At 41.8% G+C, this 16,525-nt stretch overlaps 1 protein-coding gene across 13 annotated transcripts in view; it reads left to right on the forward strand.

Moving 5' to 3' along the window:
• Nucleotides 1–16,525, forward strand: part of LOC103725603 (RNA-binding protein 14) — a 225,448-nt gene that overhangs the window by 182,929 nt on the left and 25,994 nt on the right. For 12 of the 13 annotated variants that reach the window (XM_029558546.1, XM_029558536.1, XM_029558537.1 and 9 more), the window contains 2 exons: nucleotides 9,641–9,791; nucleotides 12,376–12,522. In XM_029558546.1, coding sequence (XP_029414406.1) covers nucleotides 9,641–9,791; nucleotides 12,376–12,522 — 298 coding nt within the window. Of the gene's footprint in view, nucleotides 1–9,640; nucleotides 9,792–11,722; nucleotides 11,794–12,375; nucleotides 12,523–16,525 lie in introns of those variants that run through there. The other variant, XM_029558548.1, reaches the window with a different exon arrangement.

Consider the following 16,525-nt stretch of genomic DNA (forward strand, 5'->3'; position numbering starts at 1 on the left):
GAGAACTCACTAAGAATCTCAGCTACTTCATTGAACTAGATACATTCATTCTTTTAGTTTGTTTTTATTTTTCATGTTATTTTTTATGTGAATGAGTGTTTTGCCTGCATGTATGTAAGTGCACTCATGTCGTGCAATGCCTGCAAAGGCCAGAAGGCATTGGGTCCCCTGGAATTGGTGTTACAAACAGTTGTTAGCTGCCGTGTGGGTCCTGAGAACTGAACCCAGGTCCTCTGCTCTTAACTGTTGAGCCATCTCTCCAGTCCCATTCTTTTTATTTTATGTATATGAGTATTTTGCCTGTGTGTATGTAAGTGCACCAGTGTCATACAAAGCCTGTGAAGGCCAGAAGAGGGTATCAGATCCCCTAGAACTGGAGTTAGGGACAGTTGTTAGCCACCATGTGGGTGCTGAGAATCGAACCTGGGTCCTCTGGAAGAGCAGCTAGTGCTCTTAGCTACTGAGCCCTCTCCAGCCCTAGATGCATTCCTTCTTTGTAGACTCTGTCAAATAGCCTGTTTTTGTTGTTGTTGTTGTTGTTGTTGTTGTTGCCATTTACTTTTATAATACAATGTATTTAAAATTCAGTGAAGTTTTATTAGATATGTTCTTTTTTTGGTCTTTTTGAGACAGGGTCTCCCTGTAGCCCCAGCTGTCCTGGAACTCACTATGTAGACCAGGCTGGCATTGAACTCACAGAGATCCACCTGCCTCTGCCTCTTGATTGCTGGGATTAAAGGTGTGTGCTACCACACCCGTGGGACCTGCTCGAAGTGGAGGGCATTGTAGTCAGGATTATATGAGGACTTTCTTTGCTCATCTGTGGTGACAGATACCACAAAAATTATACACAGACCTTTTTCTTCTCATCAGCTTTCATCTGTGTTTGTGTATTTAATGTGGGACCCAAAAAATTCTTTGTCCAGTGTGGCTAGAGAAGCCAGAACATTGGACATGCTGGTAGCATGCTACATAATGTATGCCCATTCATTAGCTTCTGCATGTTACTATATAACTGAAGCTGAAAGAGCAGGCCCCAAAGAGGCCTGATAGGACTGAGGCCAGCTGACTTGTCTTTTAAGGTGGAAAACAGAAAAAAAAGGGTGTGGACACTTTATATTTTGAAATCTGCTTTTTCTAAATATCTAAATAGTATTAGAAAGTACATATAAAGAGTAAAAGTTTCTTCATCCTCCCCATTGATTGTAAAGAAGGAATAAAACACAGATTTTTCTGCCCTCTCAGAATTTACATTTTATTCTAAATGCTCAACAGATAACAGTACTAGATAGTGATAAATGAAGTTATAGAACATGTGGTGAGTTAGAGATGAAGGGGTTGTTACTTCAACTTTACAGGAAACTGAAAACTATAAAATATGTACTTTTGACAAGAAAAAAAAGATACCATAGAAGGAAAAAATACAGTCAATATTGAAATTCAGTACACTGGGTTGACAGAAAATCAGATAAAGGGGTGATTTTTGCAAACTGAAAAATAGGAATAGCAGCTGGGTATGGTAACAGATACCTGTAATCCTGCTGAGCAAGCAAGCACTACACACATACCAAATTTAAAATTCAGTGATCTTTATTAATAATGTTAGTAGTTTATATTGAAATTATTGCATGCATACTTATGAAATATGCTAAAATGGTTAGGAACCAAAAATTTCAAGATCAGAGGATATATGAGCTTAAATTTAACGAACCATTGTTTTAAACATTTCCCTATTTGTTTTGAAGCAGGGGCTTGCTATGTAGCCCTGGCTGGCCTCGAACTCACAGCGGTTCCCCTGCCTCTGCCTCCCATGTGCTGGGATTAAAGGCATATACAACCACACCTGGCTAGAATTAAATTTCTTTTTAAAAGTAATCTTAAAGCTAGGGATAGGGTCAGCTAGGTGGGTTAGCAGGTAAAAGTACTTGCCACACAAGCCTGACAACCTGAGTTCAATTCCTGGGATCCACAGTAGAAGTGATCTGATCCCTGAAAGTTGTCCTCTGACCATAGTATTCACACCTGTACACACACACACACACGCTAACAAATTTAAAAGCCAGAGTTGGCAGCACATGCCTATAATCCCAGCCAGGAAGTTAAAGTCAAAGGCCAGCCTGAGCTACATAGTGAGACTTTTCTTTAAAAAAAAAAAAAAAAAAATCCTAGGGCTGGAGAGATGGCTCAGCGGTTAAGAGCACTGACTGCTCTTGCTGAGGACCCGGGTTCTATTCCCAGCATCTACATGGCAGCTACAAACTGTCCTTAACTCCAGTTCCAGGGGAATCTGAAGCCCTCTTCTGACCTCCTTGGTATTGCACAACACAGGTGCACTAACATATATGCAGGCAATACATTCATACACATAAAATAAAAATAATAAGTATTTTTTTTGTCTTTTTGAGACAGGGTCTCCCTGTAGCCCCAGCTGTTCTGGAACTCATTTTGTAGACCAGGCTGGCCTTGAACTCACAGAGATCCTCCTGCCTCTGCCTCCTGAGTGCTGGAATTACAGGTGTGCACCACCATGCCCGGGTTAAATAAAATATTTTTTTTAAATCCCTATAGTAACAAATGGAAAATACCAGTTTATGTCTTTTTTTTCCAGTTAATTATTTAATGACCACATACGTAGAAGAAGCATTTCATTACAACAGCATTGACATATTCAGTAACAATTTTCTGAGCTAAGATGCATCTTTTTCAAAATTGGCTGTAAATTTTTAGGTTTACAGTTGAATTGTTATAATTATACAATATTGTACTCAGCATAAACCCCATAAGACATAAAATTAAATGAGGTTTTAACCTTTAAAAAAGCTCCATTTTATTATTAAAATACACAGTTTCATACAGAAAATTTCATTTTCAATGCAATTGACATTAAGATGTTTGCACATGCATTTCTAGTTTATGTCTTTTAACATTTTATATTTTTAGCTCTTCCCATTGAAAATGTATAGGCAGTGAACATTCCTAGCTCCTAGAATATGTTCTTTAAATACCACTGCCTACTAAAAAGAAAAAAAATGACTGGTTCTAAGCTTAGTAGACATATATAAGGAAAACATGGATATCCTGGGCTACAAAGCAAGGAAGCTGTTTAAAAATAAATACCCGAGGCTGGAGAGATAGCTCAGTGGTTAAGAACACTGAGCGTTCTTGCAGAAGACCCAGGTTCAAATCCCAGCACCCACATGGCAGCTAACCTTAACTCCAGTTCCAGGGGATCCATCAGTCTCTTCTGTCCTCCTCGGGCATTGCACAACATTACTTACCTACATTCAGGCAATACATACATACACATAAAATAAAAATAATAAAATTTATTTTGGGGGCTTTTTTTTTTTTTTTGGTCTTTTTGAGACAGGCTCTCCCTGTAGCCCCAGCTGTCCTGGAACTCATTATGTAGACCAGGCTGGCCTTGAACTCACAGAGATCCACCTGCCTCTGCCTCCCGAGTGCTGGGATTAAAGGCATGCACCACCATGCCCGGCTAATAAAATATTTTTAAAAATTAATAATAATAACCAAGCACTAGGCATGCTGATGAAGCTGTTATCCCAGAACTCAGGAGCATCAGATCATCCTTGGCCATACAGCTTTTTTTTTTTTTTTCGGTCTTTTTGCGACAGGTTCTTCCTGTAGCCCCAGCTAGCCTGAACTCACTATGTAGACCAGGCTGGCCTTGAACTCACAGAGATCTGTCTGCCTCTTCCTCTTGAGTGCTGGGATTAAAGGCATGTGCTGCCACACCCAGTGCTACGTAGCTTTTTAAAGACCACTTTGGGATATATGAGACTCTGTCTCAAAACAATAAAAATGGACAAATTATATTAAATATCCACTTCACATATTAATATTATGTAACCAGTAGTTCAGAACAGTGTTCTAGAAAGGAGAAAAATAACCTATGATTGCCTTGCCACACTGCCAGAGTGAATCTGCAGGCTGCTGTGCAGGCAGGTGAAACTCGTCTGGCGAATATGAGACTGCACAGAGGACCAGGCAGCTAGACTGCAGGCTTCTCTAGTCCCATCTGACAGCTTTAAAAGCAAGATCCCAAAGGCTTAAATTGCTTAGAAGTAACTTTGTAGCTCCTCAGGGGATAAACAGTTGAAATCTTTAAAGGGATACAAAAATACCCTGCACTCAAGGAGATGAACTTCATCTAATAAAAAATCACTTGGCTTGGGAAGAAGAAAAAAGACAGTAAGGACAAAGTGATACAAACGATAGTAAACAAAACATTAAACCGTTAAAACTGGCCAGGGGTGATGGCTCATCCTGTAATCCCAGCATTTATGAGACTAACACAGGAGGATTTCATGAGTTTAAGATCATCCTGTTACATGATAAAACCCAGTCTCAAAACCAAAAACATGGACTAGCTGGCTGAAGAGATGGCTCAGCCTTTAAGAACACTGGCTGCTCTTACAGAGAACCCAGGTTTGATTCCCAGCACCCAGCACCCTATGGCAGCTAAAAACTGTATATAACTCCAGTTCCAGGGGATCAGACGCCTTCTGACCTCCACAGGCATTGTATGACATGGATACACTTACATACATGCAGGCAATGCACATAAAATAAGTAAAATAGCTGGGTATGGTGGTGCACACCTTTAATCCTAGCTCTTGGGAGGCAGAGGCAGGCTAATCTCTCTGAGATGGAGGCTAGCCTGGTCTACATAGCAAGTTCCAGGTCAGCTGGGGTTACAGGGAGACTCTTGCTCAAAAAGACAAAAAAAAAAAAAAAAAAAACACGAGTGTGGGGGGGCATGGCTAGCTTAGTAAAAGTGTGTGAGAATCTGAGTTCCAGCCACAGCATCCATGTATAAACTGGACATGGTGGTGCATGGCTGTAATCTCAGTAGTGAGGAGTTGGAGACAAAAGGATCCCTGAGGCCAGTCTAGCCAAACCAGTAAGATCCAGGTTCAAATCCAGTGAGAGACCCAAAACCTAAGGTGGAGAATAATTGAAGTGACCCAGCACTGACCTTACACAAACACACCTACACCACTTACATGCATGAACTTATACAAAAGAACCCCTCAGCTATAACTGTACTCCATATGTTCAAGCAGTGAGAAGAATAACTGAACATATTAAATGAGGACAAGGGAAACATAGCTTGAACTTGAATGTATGGAGATTATAAATTATGGTGTTCAAACTGAAGATATACTAGGTAAGATTCATGGCAGATTTTCACATTGCAGAAGAAAGGTTCCATGAACTTGAAGACAGCAACAGAAACTAAAATGAAACAAAAATAAAAGACTAAAAACGTGAACAAAGCAGCACTGAACTCCGGGATAATTTCTGTGGCCTAATCTAGTGATGCATAATTGAAAGCCTGAAGGAAGAGTAGATAAAACATTTAAGAAATACTAGCTGCCAAATTTCCAAAATTGATGAGACTATAAATCTGGAGATCTATTATCACTGAACCATAAGTATAAGAAATAAGGAAATTTAAAAAAAAATCTTTTTGAGACAGGGTCTCCCTGTAGCCCCAGCTGGCCTAGAACTCACTGTGTAAACCAGGCTGGCCTCAAACTTAGAGATCTGCCTGCCTCTGCCTCCCAAGTGCTGGGATTGAAGGTATGTGCCACCATGCCTGCCCTAAGAAAAGGAAAATTGCACCAGAACACATCATAATCAAATTGCTAAAAGTCTGTGATAAAGAAAAAAAAGTCTTAAAAGCAGCTGCAGATAAAAGGACTCATTGTAGAGAAAAAGATAAGCAGATTTCTCCTTGGAGACAATTATCTCGAAGAAAGTGGAATATTTTTCAAGTACTAAAAGAAAAAAAAAAAAGGTTATTCGCCTGGAATTCTATACCCAATGAAAATATTTTTCAAAAAAGACAAGGCGCTGAGGAGATAGCTATTGCTGCCTGAAGAGAGTTCAATCCATGGAACCCACGTTAAAAAACAAAAGCCAGGCATGGTGGTAGATGCTTGGAATTCCAAGGCAGAGACAGGTGGGTCTTTGCAGCTCACATCTATTTGGCAAGTTTCAGGCCAGTGAGAGATACTGTCTCAAAAAACAAAAGAAAACAAAAAACCAAGATGGATGGCACCTAGAAACAGCAGCTAAGGTTGTCCTCTGACTTATGCATGCATGCATATATATATATATATATATATATATATATATATGCACACATGTAAGTGCACCTGTACACATGAACACACACACGCATGCACAAAATGAATAAAGGCAAGAGCTGGCCTTGGTGGCTCATACCTATAATCCAACACTCAAGAGCCTGAGACTGGAGTGCTGCCATGAGTTTATGCCCAGCCTAGGCTACAAGAGGAAGAAGAGGAGGAGGAGGAAGAAGAAGAACAGATTAAGAGCTTTTCAGACATCTAAAAGATTCAAGAATTTATCACCCACAAACAGTATTATAAGAAATGCTAGGGGCTAGAGAGATGGCTCAGCAGTGAAGAGCACTGGCTGCTCTTGCAGAGGACCCGGGTTCGATTACTAGCACCCACATGGCTGCTAACCATCCAATTCCAGGGGATCCGAAGCCCTCTTCTGACCTAGGGCACTGTATAACACGGGTGCATGTACATAACATGCAGGCAATACATTCATACACATTAAAAAAATGCTAGAGAAGATCTTTTTTAAAAATATTTTATTTTTATTTTATGTGTATGAGTGTATTGCCTGCATGTATGTGAGTGCACCCGTGTCGTGCAGTGCCATGGAGGTCAGAGAGGGCATCAGATTCCCCTGGAGCTGGAGTTAAGGACTGTTTGTAGCCACCATGTGGGTGCTGGGAATCGAACCCGGGTACTCTGCAAGAGCAGTCAGTGCTCTTAACCACTGAGTCATCTCTCAGCCCTGAGAAGACCTTTTTAAAAATGTTTATTCCTTGGCAACTTGATCCATTTATACGATGATTCTATCTACAACTCATCCCTCTACTCCCCCTCTGACACCCCCAGTCATCCCCTTCCCACTTTGATGCTTTCTCACCATCTCTGTTGTTTGTTTTTTTTTTAACCTACTAAATCCAGTTAGTGCTGTCAGGGCCCATCTTGTTGGCTTGATCTTCTGTAGGTCTTGTGCAAGTAACCATAGTTGCAGTGAGTTCATGAGTGTAAAGGTCATGTCATGCCCAGAAGACAGCATTTCATAGCACTCTTCCCCATCCTCAGGCCCTTAACATTCTGACCTCTCTCCATGATGTTTCCTGAACCTTGGAGTTAGGGTGGGCTCATTGAGAGGTGAGCACTCAACAGTCACTAAAGGGAATCTTTTAGGTAGATAGAAAATTATATTAGACTGAATTGTGAATCTATATAAAATAAACCAAGAAATATGGTAATTGTTAAGTATATATAAAGGACTTTTGTTCTTTTAAAAATGTCTTTCTTTGAGAGGCTGGAGAAGTGGCTCAGTTGTTAAGAGTATTAGCTGCTCTTGCAGAGGACCTGGGTTCAGTTCCTAGCACCCAAACTGTGGCTAGCAACCATCTGTAACTCCAATTCCAGGGAATTCAATACCCTCCTTTGACCTCTGCAGACATTCATGATACAGATGCACTTCACATGCAGGCAAAACACTCATACCCCAAAAAATAAAAATAAGTAAAATACAACAAAAATTTTAAAATAAAGATATCTTTGGGAGGCAGAGGCAGGCAGATCTCTGTGAGTTTGAGGCCACTCTGGTCTACATAGTGAGTGCCAGGCCAACTGGGGCTACAGGGAGTCTCAAAAAGATAAAAAAATAAAAATACCTTCACATTTTCAATAAGTAATTTAAAATGTCTTTGAAAGGTAATTTCCAAAACTAGCAATGTAGGGTTAGTTCATTTGTTTTAGACAGGGTTTTATGTAGCACAAGCTGGCCTTGAACTCGTTTATAACCAAAGCTGACCTTAAACTTCTGATCTTCCTACCTCTACCTCTCAAGTACTAGAATTACAGGCATGTCCCATCATACCCTGTTTATGCAACCCTGGATATGGAACTCAGGACTTCATGCATGGTAGACAAGCACTCTACCAACTGAGCTACAGCCTTGGCCCTGTAGAAAGTTCTTAGCATATATAGAAGCAAAACACTGGATGACAATAGCACAGAATCAAGCAGGGAGACTATTGTTGGATTCTCATACTATATGTTAGAATATCATTTGAAGTTAAGGCGTGATAAAATTGTGTACTGTAAACCCTAAAGCAGTGAGTTATGACTAATATACCAAAAGAGAGATAAAATATTCACTCTAAAATAGATTCCCCAAACAGTAGAGAACAAATGGAAGCAGATAACAGAGATGTCCATGGCTGTGTTCATATTAAATGTAAATGCTTTTTAAAGCCCAGGTAAGGGCTTGTGATATAGCTTAGTTGGTAGAGCACTTCCTAGCATGCGCAAGTCCCTGGGTGTAGTGCTGCACACCTGTAATCCCAACACTCAGGAGGTGGAGCCAGGAAGATCAGAGATTCAAAGTCATCCTTTGCTACATAGAAGTTTGAGGCCAGCCTGGGCTACATGAGACCCTCTCTCAAACAAAAAGGTATAAAATCTAAAAAGCAATTATAAGACAACTACGTGTTTTAGCTCTTCAAATACTCTGCTCTTTATTCTGAGTGTGAAGCATCTCGAAGGTCTCCCTTGGCTCTGAACAGTGAGTGTAGTGGCTTTAGTTCCTATGGTGATGCCTGCTAAGGTTTTCTAGGGAGACTCTGAGTTTGACTTCCCTTTATTCAGCTGTGACTTTCCAAAAGGCTCCATTTAGAGAACCTGGACAAACCCCTCCCCCAACAAGGACTGTCTGACTCAAAGGGTCAGTTGTACTGATACTGCGAAGCCCTAGTTTGGAGTGCAAGAGTGAGGAAAGCACAGAGAAGGGACCATTTCAGGCCTGCCTGCCTGTTTGGGTTGAAGAACAGGGTTGCGTAAAGCTGCTTTCTCATCTAAATGTGCTCAGATACTTCTAGAAAATATCCCTTTGTATACATCTCTATCCTAGCATGTATCACATTGTATTGAGGTTTCTGGGTTTTGTATCTGTCTCCCATATGGTAACACAAGCATAGATATTAAATTGTTACTCTTCATCTTGGTACCCCAAGAACCCAGCACTGTGTTTAGCTTGTGGTGCCACCCAGATACATGATCAGATGAGAAAGATAGATTGTCCCGGTACTCAACCTGCATCTCACATTCATTAAACCCAAGTAAACATCTGAGGGTCCTAGTAGCGCTGTCTGTGGGGCTTCACACCCATCTTTGCTGTGGAAAGGCTAACCATGTAATTATGCAGCACATGTATTTATTTCTGGAAGTACGAACCAGACCGGTGTATAAGTTTATCACATGAATACTTAGTTGTAAGAAGTGAAAAGTTGGGGGCTGGAGAGATGGCTCAGCGGTTAAGAACACTGTTCTTGCAGAAGACCCGGGTTCGGATCCCAGCACCCACAGGGCAGCTAACAACTGTCTGTAACTCCGGTTCCAGGGGATCCGACAGCCTCTTCTGTCCTCCGAAGGCATTGTGCAACACAGGTGCACTTACTTATTTGCAGGCATAACACTCATACACATAAAACAAAAATAATAAAATATTAAAAAAGTGAAAAGTTGGTGTTTTTCTTTAGCAGCTATACATATTTCTGTACGGACCTTTGGGTCTGCCTCTGATACTGTCAGACCAGGGACAGCCAAGTGCCAATGTCTTCAGAGATCCCTCGTATTTCATTGACTGGAAGAAATACCACTTGTCGATGGTGCCCAATTTGGATCACGGTTTGGATAAAGGTATGTCTCGCCCCCCTTTTGGCACCAAAATACAGAAACATGAAGAATAAGAGAAATGAAAGGAATAAAAATTGCAGATAAACAGGACCCAAGGACCTGATAGCTTGCTTAGCACATGAGGACATGAGGGTGGGACCTGACCAAGCCCAAGAGTCCACTGAGGAGGTAGTGTGTGACAGCAATGCTCAGTCAGAGCCTGTTTGGTATTACAGCTTGATGCTAGATCTCCCCCACTTCTGCCCTCCAGTTCCAGTGCTTTTGTAAGGGTCTTACACAGAAGGTTTCAGTGGTACCTTAGTTTGTCAACTTGGGCACTTCAGAAAGGAAGACTAGAAAACAATGACTTCATCATGGAAGAGAGACGATTCCTACTGAAATAAGTATTAGTACACATAATTATTTAGAAAAATCAAAGCACAATGTAAATGCCAGATTTAATAACATTAAACATAAAAACCTGGCTGTGGCACTCATGTAGGGCCTAACCACGTTAGTTTTGGGTGAGTTGTACTAAAAGATGAACGTTAGGACTGGTGAGATGACTGCAGGTAAAGGTGCCTAGTCAAGCCTGATGACTTGAGTTTGGTCCCCAGGCCTCACATGGTAGAAGGAGAGAACCAACAACTGTAAGTTGTCCTCTGACTGTCACACATGCATGATGGCAGAACTTAACACATACTTACCAATCAGTGTAATTTTTAGAAGTTGAATAGGAACTGGAGATGGCTCGTCAGTTAAAAGCATGGCTGCTCTTACAGAGGACCCTAGGTTCGGTTCCCACATGGCAGCTTATAACCATCTATAACTCCAGTTCTGGAGAATCTGACACCCTTTTACATTCATGCAGGCAAAACACTCATACCCATAAAATAAAACAAATCTTAGCCAGGCGTGGCCTGTAGTCCCAGCACTTGGGAGGCAGAGGCAGGTGGATCTCTGTGAGTTCAAGGCCAGCCTGGTCTACATAGTTCCAGAATAGCTGGGGCTACAGGGAGACCCTGTCTCAAAAAGACTAAATAAATAAATAAACAAACAAACAAATCTTTAAAATGACTCAAGTGGTTAACTATTGGACCATTAAATAAAGCAGAAAATAGGACTGCAACCTAGACTGATGTCTAGGTTTGTGGTTCTGAGCTTGACTGTTGTTAGCTAGATTCCTTCGAAATTTGGAGAGCTATCTGATCATTTGAGAACTAAGGAAAATGGCCAGTAGAGAAAGGTGTTCTAGGATTATGACTAGTATGAAAAGATTGCAGCACTCCTGGATAAGGCAGCATCTCAGGAGGAATCTAGTATTCTCAGACAGTCTCTGGAAGCTAATAGGTTTGAGAAGAAACAATGGGATGTCACACCATCAGAGTCTTGGATAAATAAGTGACCTATATGAATTTCTAGGTATCTTACTGTCTTTATATATTTAAGACAGTCTTAATGTAGTCCAGGCTGGCCTCCAACTTGGTATGTAGCCAGGGACGACCTTGAACTTTGGGTCCTTCTGCTTCTAGGTCTTTGAGTACCAAATTACAGGCATGTGTCACTATGCCTGATTTATGCAGTACCCAGGGCTTCATCTATGCTAGGCGAACACTACCAACTGAGTTACATCCTCAACCCTTGTTATCTCTGTTTCATTTTTATTTTTATTTTTAAACTTTATTAGTTCCCATAATTTTTACACTAATTCTAAACTTGCTCAGTTAGTTTTGTAAATGAATAATATAGAAATCTCTCATTTCTCTCATCTCTTTTTTATCTGTTTGAGTTTTTTTGTTTGTTTTGAGGGTCTCACTCTGTCTTCGGGCTAGCCTGGAACTCACTGTGTGGCCAAGGCTGGCCTCCAACTTACAATAGTTCTCCTGTCCCAGTTTCCCTACTGTTAGAATTATGAGTGTGTGCTGCCTCACCCTGCTCCCTCCTTCATTTCTTAGAAGACAGAACTGGGATCCACAAGGAGATGACTCCTCTGTATGGATCTGGAATGTGAGACTATCCTGATGCCATTCTAAAGGAGTCGGCTCATATTGAGGTTAAGAGCACACATTTTAGAATCAGCCTGGCAGGGCCTACAACTCAGTTCTACCATTTACTGGCTCATACTGGGCAAAGCATTTAACCTCTTTTCTTGTCTATAAACGGACAGAAGTCTTGCCTACAAGTGTTACAAAGGCTTGATCTTGAGATAGGAGTTTAGTGTGCTGCTTGCATGGAGCATGTTACCTGCTATCACAAGTTAGCTGGTAATGTCATTGTTCAAGTTTGAGTTTCACCTCTGCCTCTTACTAGCCACACCTGCCTTAGGAAGCTGTACAAGAAGTAAATGAATTTACTGGGTAATGGTTCCCAGTAAGTGCACAGGGGTGCTGCTTTCCTTTGCATTTTACACACCTGGTTGTTATTTTGCTGTTCTTCGTGTAAGTCATTTTTATTTACTTCTGTCGTGTGGATACAGAAGCAAATTCAGGCATGGAGCCAAATGTTCGAATTTAGACCTATCAGATCCCCTTTGTTCAGGACATAGGTTCCCTAGTCACTTAGCATTTGGGGGCTTACCATAGAAATTTGTCTCTTTTTTTCCCTTTAGATTTGGTGCTTCCAGATGCCCATTATCTGGTGGAATCCAGTGAGGGGACTCAGTCTCAGAATATGGACCCACAGGGACTAGCTCTGCTCCTCTTCCTCTTCATTGGTTTTCACAGCGGGTTTCCAGTGCAACAAATGGAAATCTTGGGTATGTATAGACAAGTGGGGAAGCCAGGTTAGGTGTGCCAAGTGTTCTGTGGATAAAGGGCAGTATGAATAGTGCATATAGATATCTAAATTATATATATTTATGTGAAGAATTCCAGTGAAATGCTTCTCAATAAATTAAACAAACTGAGGCCAGAGAGATGACTCAGCAGCTAAAGGTGCTTGCTGCTAAGCCTGACAACCTGAGTTCAATAACTAGGGCACACATACTAGAAGGAGAAAAATAACTCCCACAAGTTGTCCTCTGTCCTACACACACACACACACACACACACACACACACACACACACACTAATTAAAATAAAAATAGGGCTGGGGCTGGGCATGGTGACACCTTTAATTTCAGCACTCAGGAGGCAGAGGCAGAGGCAGGTGGCTCTCTGTGAGATCAAGGCCAGCCTGGTCTACATTCAACAGTTAAGAGTACTTGCTGGAACTGGAGAGATAGCTTAGCGGCTAAGAGCACTGACTGCTCTTGCAGAGTATCTGGGTTCGATTCCTAGCACTCACATGACACAAACGTTCATAACTCCAGTTCTAGAAGATCCAGCCCCTTCTTCTGACCTCCACAGGTATTGTACAACATGGTGCACTTACATGCATGCAGACAATACACTCATACACATAAAATAAAAATAATAAAGAAAATATTTTTTAAAATAGGACTGGAGGGCTGGAGAGATAGTGCAGCAGTTAAGAACATTGACTGTTCTTGCAGACGACCTGGGTTCGAATCCCAGCACCCACATGGCAGCTAACAACTGTCTGTAATGCCAGTTCCAGGGGATCCAACAGTCTTTTCTGTCCTCTGAGGGCATTGCATGACACAGGTGCAGTTACCTACATGCAGGCAATACACACATACACATAAAATAAAAATAATAAAATATTAAAAAAAAATAAGACTGGAGAGGTGGCTTAGTGGTTAAGAGCACTTAGTACTTTCACAGAGGATCTGTGTCAGGCAGCTCACAGTTGCCTCTAGCTCTAGCTCCAGGGGATCCGATGCTCTCTTCTGGCCTCCGTGGACAGACAGACAGACACACACACATGTGCACATACACAGAGGCATACACACATAAATTACCTACCCTGTTGAAGAGTTGTATCGCTTAAGTTATGACAGTCCCAGATTTGGTTGACCAGAAGTCAGCAGACATATTCTAGAATGCTTTCTAGGAGAGAGTATATTACCCTGGACCAATGACCAATGACCAATGACACTCAACGTTAAACCTTACCCCCAAGAGATTCTGATTTCCTTAGATTGAAATGGGGCTTGGGTATCAGTACTTTTGTATGTGCATGCTGGGGATTGAATCCAGGACCTTGTTCATGTTAAGCTTGTGTTGTGTCCCTGAGCTATACACTGAACCTCTTAGTATGTGTTTAAAGCTTCCTAGGTGATTATGACGTGCAATATGCTTGAGAACTTTTCATTACTGCATTGCCTTTCTAGATGGAATCACAAAACAGAAGTCTGTCTTTGTGCAAGTATGCAATTAGGTGTGCTTGGGCATGTATCTACTAGATGCATAGTAACCTGTTATCAGAAACAGTCTCTTCCCTGTAGGTAAGGTGGTGGTTTCAGGTTCAAGGGCCACAAAACACATGTATCAGGATCACCCAGGTTGTTTGACCATATATAGCTTCTGGGGCCAAGACTGACTCATTATGTTTGCTATAATGTCAAAATCTAGAATGATTCAAGAATGGAACGATTTTTCTTTCCTTCCTTCCTTCCTTCCTTCCTTCCTTCCTTCCTTCCTTCCTTCCTTCCTTCCTTTCTTTTTTTGTTTTTTGAGACAGGGTCTCCCTGTAACTGCAGCTTAACCTGGAACTCAGCTATGTAGACCAGGTTGGCCTTGAACTCACAGAGATCCGCCCTCCTCTGCCTCCCAAGTGCTGGGATCAAAGGTGTGTACCACCACACAGGCTAAGAATGCATTTTCACTCAGGTGATTCCCAAGTGTAATAAAATTTGGAAGCTGTTGAGCATGTGAATTTGATCACGTGTTTTAATCCAATGACCCTTGGAACAGAAGTTTGGAGACACCCTCCTAAACTTTGAGGGAAGTTACTAGGAGACATGGGGCCTAGGCATGTTTTGGGAAAGATTCATAAGCCTCCTCTTGGGTGTTTCTTTCTCCGTGAGCTATGTGTTTCCATGGGGCTCTGCTTCCTACATGGTGTGGTGTTGCCCCACAGCATCATGGGTGAAGCAGGACCACTTAGAACTGCAGATCAGAAGCTCTCATTGACTGGTACTTGTGCGAACTGATTTTTATTGTCTGCTATGAGATTCTTCCTGCTTTCTGCCTTCCAAGCTTCTTCCCCCTTTTCCAATGTGTGCATGAGAGAGGTACTACTCTCCTGGGCTCAGGCTTTCAACTCTTTTTGAGGAACTGGTGCTCTTTTGTGCCCTGTTCACTGAGTAAGGCCAAGGGAACAGGAAAGAAAAAAGACCCAGGTTAATAAGTCTCCAGCAAGGAAAGCTCAGGTGAGGATTCCTGGGGCCTCTGCACACAAAGACAGAGTCACACAAGAGAAGCAGCAAGAGACAGTTCAGTAGTTAGGAGCACTGGCTGCTCTTGCAGAGGACCCGGGTTTGACTCTCAGACCCTACACGGAGGCTAACAACCATCTGTAACTCCAGTTCCAGGGAATCCGACACCCTCTTCTGACCTCTGTGGGCATTGTATGACATTGGTGCACTTACACACATATCAGCCAATATACTCATAAAATGAAAATAAGGGGCTGGAGAGATGGCTCAGGGGTTAAGAGCACTGACTGCTCTTGCAGAGGACCTGGGTTCAATTCCCAGCACCCACATGGTGGCTATGAACCATCCTTAACTCTAGTTCCAAGGGAATCCAAAGCCGTCTTCTGACCTCTGTGGCATTGCAGGACACGGGTGCACTCATATACATGCAGGCAATACACTCATACATACGCCATAAAATAAAAATAATAAATAAAATATTTTAAAAGATGAAAATAGCTGGGTGTGGTGGCACACGCCTTTAATCCCAGCACTCACACTCGGGAGGCAGAGGCAGGCGGATCTCTGTAGTTCAAGGCCAGCCTGGTCTACATAGTGAGTTCCTGGACAGCTGGGGCTACAGGGAGACCCTGTCTCAAAAAGGCAAAACCCAAATACCATAATATATTTACACTAACTGAAGGAAGAGACAGGTATGTAGAGATATGCCAATATTGTCCCATGGTTACAGACAAAGTAACCAAGAATTAAATAGGAGGTGTGTCTAGTGTCACACAGCCAACACACACTGCACTTGATTCTGAACAGGTATTTTGGCTCAGGTCTAGAATCTGCCACACCATGCTGCCTATTCCATAGACTCCATTTAATTAGAATGCTTATCACATTAGTCCAAGGGCATGAAAAGACTTTCGTGATTAATCGGTTTAGATTTCTACTCATGGCTCAGCAGTTAAGAACAGTGGAACAGTGACTGTTCTTGTAGAAGACCCGGGTTCAAATCCCAGCACCACATGGAAGCTAACAACTGTCTGTAACTCCAGTTCCAGGGGACCCAACAGCCTCTTCTGACTTCTGCGGGCATTAAACGACCTGGGTGCACCTACCTACATGCAGGCAATACATGCATACACATAAAATAAAATAAAAAATAATAAATAAAATATTTTTTTAAAAAAAGAAGCAATCAGAGGACTTCAGGGTAGAATCAAGACAGCTGTTTTTCACATTAGCTCTGATTTCAGCTCCTCTGGTGATGTTTGGGAAGCAAGTCACATAACCATCTGAGCCTCCCCTTATATCTTTAACATGAGGTTGTTAGACTAGATGATATCAAAGGTCCTTCCAAAGCTAACGGCCCTTTGGAGACAAGACTTTCTGGCATTTTAAAAAATGTTTGGCAGAGGATTAACCCAGGATGATGCAAGTTTGATACTATGTTCTACGTCCTACCGAGCATACCTGAAGAACACACCT

The sequence above is a fragment of the Nannospalax galili genome, unplaced genomic scaffold, assembly GCF_000622305.1.
Source record: "Nannospalax galili isolate Female #2095 unplaced genomic scaffold, S.galili_v1.0 scaffold89, whole genome shotgun sequence".
Classification (NCBI taxonomy): domain Eukaryota; kingdom Metazoa; phylum Chordata; class Mammalia; order Rodentia; family Spalacidae; genus Nannospalax; species Nannospalax galili.